The sequence below is a fragment of the Micromys minutus genome, assembly GCF_963924665.1.
Source record: "Micromys minutus genome assembly, chromosome: X".
NCBI lineage: Eukaryota > Metazoa > Chordata > Mammalia > Rodentia > Muridae > Micromys > Micromys minutus.
This window is the reverse complement of record NC_137970.1, coordinates 38781339-38784681: the sequence shown is the minus strand read 5'-3', so window position 1 is coordinate 38784681 and position 3343 is coordinate 38781339. Positions and strand designations below refer to the sequence as shown.

The 3343-nt window shown below is 41.0% G+C and overlaps 1 protein-coding gene across 1 annotated transcript; it reads left to right on the top strand.

Moving 5' to 3' along the window:
- Window positions 1-1554: 1554 nt before the first annotated feature.
- Window positions 1555-2580, top strand: LOC308414878 (melanoma-associated antigen B4-like; the record flags this gene model as incomplete). The annotated part of the gene is made up of 1 exon (XM_080910069.1): window positions 1555-2580. The coding sequence occupies one exon, from the start codon at window positions 1555-1557 to the stop codon at window positions 2578-2580; it is 1026 nt and encodes a 341-aa protein (XP_080766195.1).
- Window positions 2581-3343: the final 763 nt, after the last annotated feature.

Genomic DNA, 3343 nt, shown 5'->3' with positions numbered 1-3343 from the left:
ATTTCCTTTTACTCATTTAACTTTACATCCTGCTCACTGACCCCTTCCAGTCACCCCTTCCACAATCATTCCCCCTCCCCTTCCCTTCTTCTCTGAGCAGGTGCCCCCTCCCCCCCATTTTCTCACTACTCTGGCACTTCAAGTCTCTGGGAAGCTAGGGGATCCCTCTTTCACTGATTTCAGACAAGGTAGCATACCTAGAACATATATCATATACAAGCAAAAGCTTTTGGGATAGCTCCCACTCCAGTTGTTCGTGTCCTACATGAAGATTAAGGTGCATATATGTTTCATATGTGCAGTGAGGCCTAGGTCCAACCCATATATATTCTTTGGTTGATAGTTCAGACTCTGAGAGCCCCAATGGTCCAGGTTAACTGACTCTATGGATCTTCCCATAGAATTTCTATCCCTTTTCGGGGCCCACAATTCACTGCTTGGCTGTGGCTAATATCTGTCAGAGTCAGCTGATGAGTGGAGCCTCTCAGAGGACAACTTTCTTCTGTTTGCCAACCTAACAAAGTATCATAAATTGTGCTAAGGATTTGTGTTAAGCCATGGGATAGTTCTCAAGTTGGGCCTGTTATTGGTTAGTCATTCCCTTAGTATCTGTTCTACCCCCTGTGCTTGCATTTCCTGTAGACAAGATAAATTTTGGGTTGAAAGTTTTGTGGGAGGATTGGTATCTCTAATGTTCCACTGGGGTTGCTGCCTGGCTGTAGGAGGGAGTCTCTTGAGGTTCTATACCCCTAATGCTATGAGTCATAGTTAAGGTCACTTCTATTGATCATTGGGCACCTCCCTTATCCTAGGTCTCTGTAATCTTCTGGATATGTCCCCACCTCCTCACCTAATGGAAGTTGCAGATTTCCACTAATTTCCATAACCACATAGCCATCTGCCTACTATGACTATTTTATTCCCTCTTCTAAGTGAGATTCAAGTTTCCTCACTTGGACCTTTCTTGCTTAACTTCTTTGGGTCTATAGAGTGTGGGAATCATACTCTTGGTAATAGCAACGAGCTCGTCAATATCTCCCCTGATGAATCATCAGGAGTCCTGACGTGTCCTGAATAGAGTGGTAGTAGTGAAATGCTTTTTAAAATTTACTGTGTGCAACTAGAGAAGTTTGTGGAATGAACTTCAGGGTAACAAAGGGAAGTGGCTCTTCTGACTTGAACAACCAAGCATACATAGATAGTTGGGAATATAGATCATGAGCATTTTGACTCTTATTCAGGAGGAACAGCCTGTTCTCTCATTCTAGGTAACTGGGTTATCATACAGAAATCTAACAAACTAATTTCTTTTGCAGGATTCTTGGGATTCAAGCTGACCAATAGAACAGTAGTTCTAACCAAGCTGAACAGGAGAACAGGAACACAGTATGTTGCCCTCCACAAAAGCAATGAAAGAGACCTTTCTAAAAAGCAAAGGTATTCTCTATTTTGCAATGGTATGGTGCTTACATGTTGTTATTCTGTCCTTCCAGGTTCCTGCCTTTCGAGTTCTCCTGACTACAACCCTGGCTGTTGCTTCTAACCCCTGTTGTCATGCCAAGGGGCCACAAGAATAGGGGCCACTCCCGTGCTAAACGTCACCGTGCACGCAGGGATAGCCACAGTCTTCAGGGTGATCACCCTACTGCAGGCAGAGAGTCAGAATCTCTTCCTGTTAGCCAAGCCTATTCCCCAAGCTCTTCTGGAGCTTGCACTCCTCAGAGAGCTGTGTTTTCTACATGTCCTGATGCAGATTTGTCCAGCACAAGCTCTGATCAAGGTGCTGAGGCTTCTGCTTGCTGTAATGATGCAGAAAGTCAGTGTACCTTCAAAGAAGAACCCATCACTCTGCCAATATGCAAAGATCCTCTTACCAAGAAGGCTAGTTTGTTGGTAGAGTTCCTGCTAGAGAAGTTTGAGAAGAGTGAGCAGTTTACAGATGCTGATATGCGGAGGGTGGTCAACAAGAAATACAAGACACGGTTTTCTGACATCCTGAGGAAAGCTTCCTCCCGCATAGAAATGGTCTTTGGAATGCAGTTAAAAAAAATAGATGCCAGTAGTCAATCCTATGTCGTTGTCAGCAAACTAGGTCTCTCCACTGCTGAAATTCTGAGTGGCAAGAGGGGGTTGCCAAAGATGGGTCTTCTGATGACCATCTTGGGTCTAATCTTCGCAAAAGGCAACCGTGCCACTGAGGAAGAGATCTGGAAATTTCTGAGTGTGTTAGGAGTATATGCAGGGAAGAAACACTTGATTTTTGGGGAACCACGAAGGCTCATCACTAAAGATCTGGTTGAGCAAAATTACCTTGAGATTCGAAAAATGTCTGAGGGTAAATCCCCAAGATATGATTTCCTGTGGGGTCCCCGGGCCCATATGGAAACCAGTAAAATGAAAGTTCTAGAAGTTTGGGCTAAGATCAATGACACATTTCCCAGCTTCTTCCCTATTCTATATGAAGAAGCTCTTAAAGAACAAATGGAAAGATCAGAACGGAGATCTGTAGTCTTGTGTCCCATGGCTGCAATGGACAGGGTTCACCCTAGGTACATGTCCTGCAGCTTCTCCAAAAAATAGCTGCAAGCAAAGTTGAGCTTTCACTTCCTGTTTGAAATGTTATCAGCCTTCCATGGAGTGGAGAAGTTATAGGTTACAGGAATGAAGCATATATTTTCTTTTATTTGCTTTGGTGAACTGCAAATGTTCTGCTAATGGAAAGTTAATTTGTTTCACAATCTTTGTTTCTTAATGATATGCTTGATATATTTGTTGCTACATTTCAATGTTAAAACCAAGAGTTCTGTTACTTTAAAAGCAAATTGAATAATTTCAACAAGTTCCATTTTAGTATTACCTAAGAACAAATGAATTTGTAAAAGCAATTCTCATGGAACTATAATGTCACATATTGGTGAAACAAATACAGTAATAAACTAATTAGCTGTGAGATTGTTGTCTGTTGTTTGTAATATCAATTGAGACAAACTTGGATTGGATTACTCAATGTATGAACTAATAAATTATAATAAACTTATTTACTCTTTCATTGCTTTATCATTTTGTCTAAAGTTTAGTTGAACCTATGTTCTTTGAATCTCCAAGCCAAATCCAATCAGCACATAAAATGATAATACAAAGAAGGCCATGGAATTTCCATGGGACATTAATGCCTAGTTTTAGTTACAAATAAGGAAGGGGGTAAGATAAGACATGAAGACCAGTGAAAAGATAATATGAAGAATAAGAGATTTTTTTTTAATGTAAGACAAGGTTGAATTGTTTGATAAAAGTTCTGTGGAGTAATAGGAATTTCTATCTTTAGTGAGCTTTAATGTTGCAG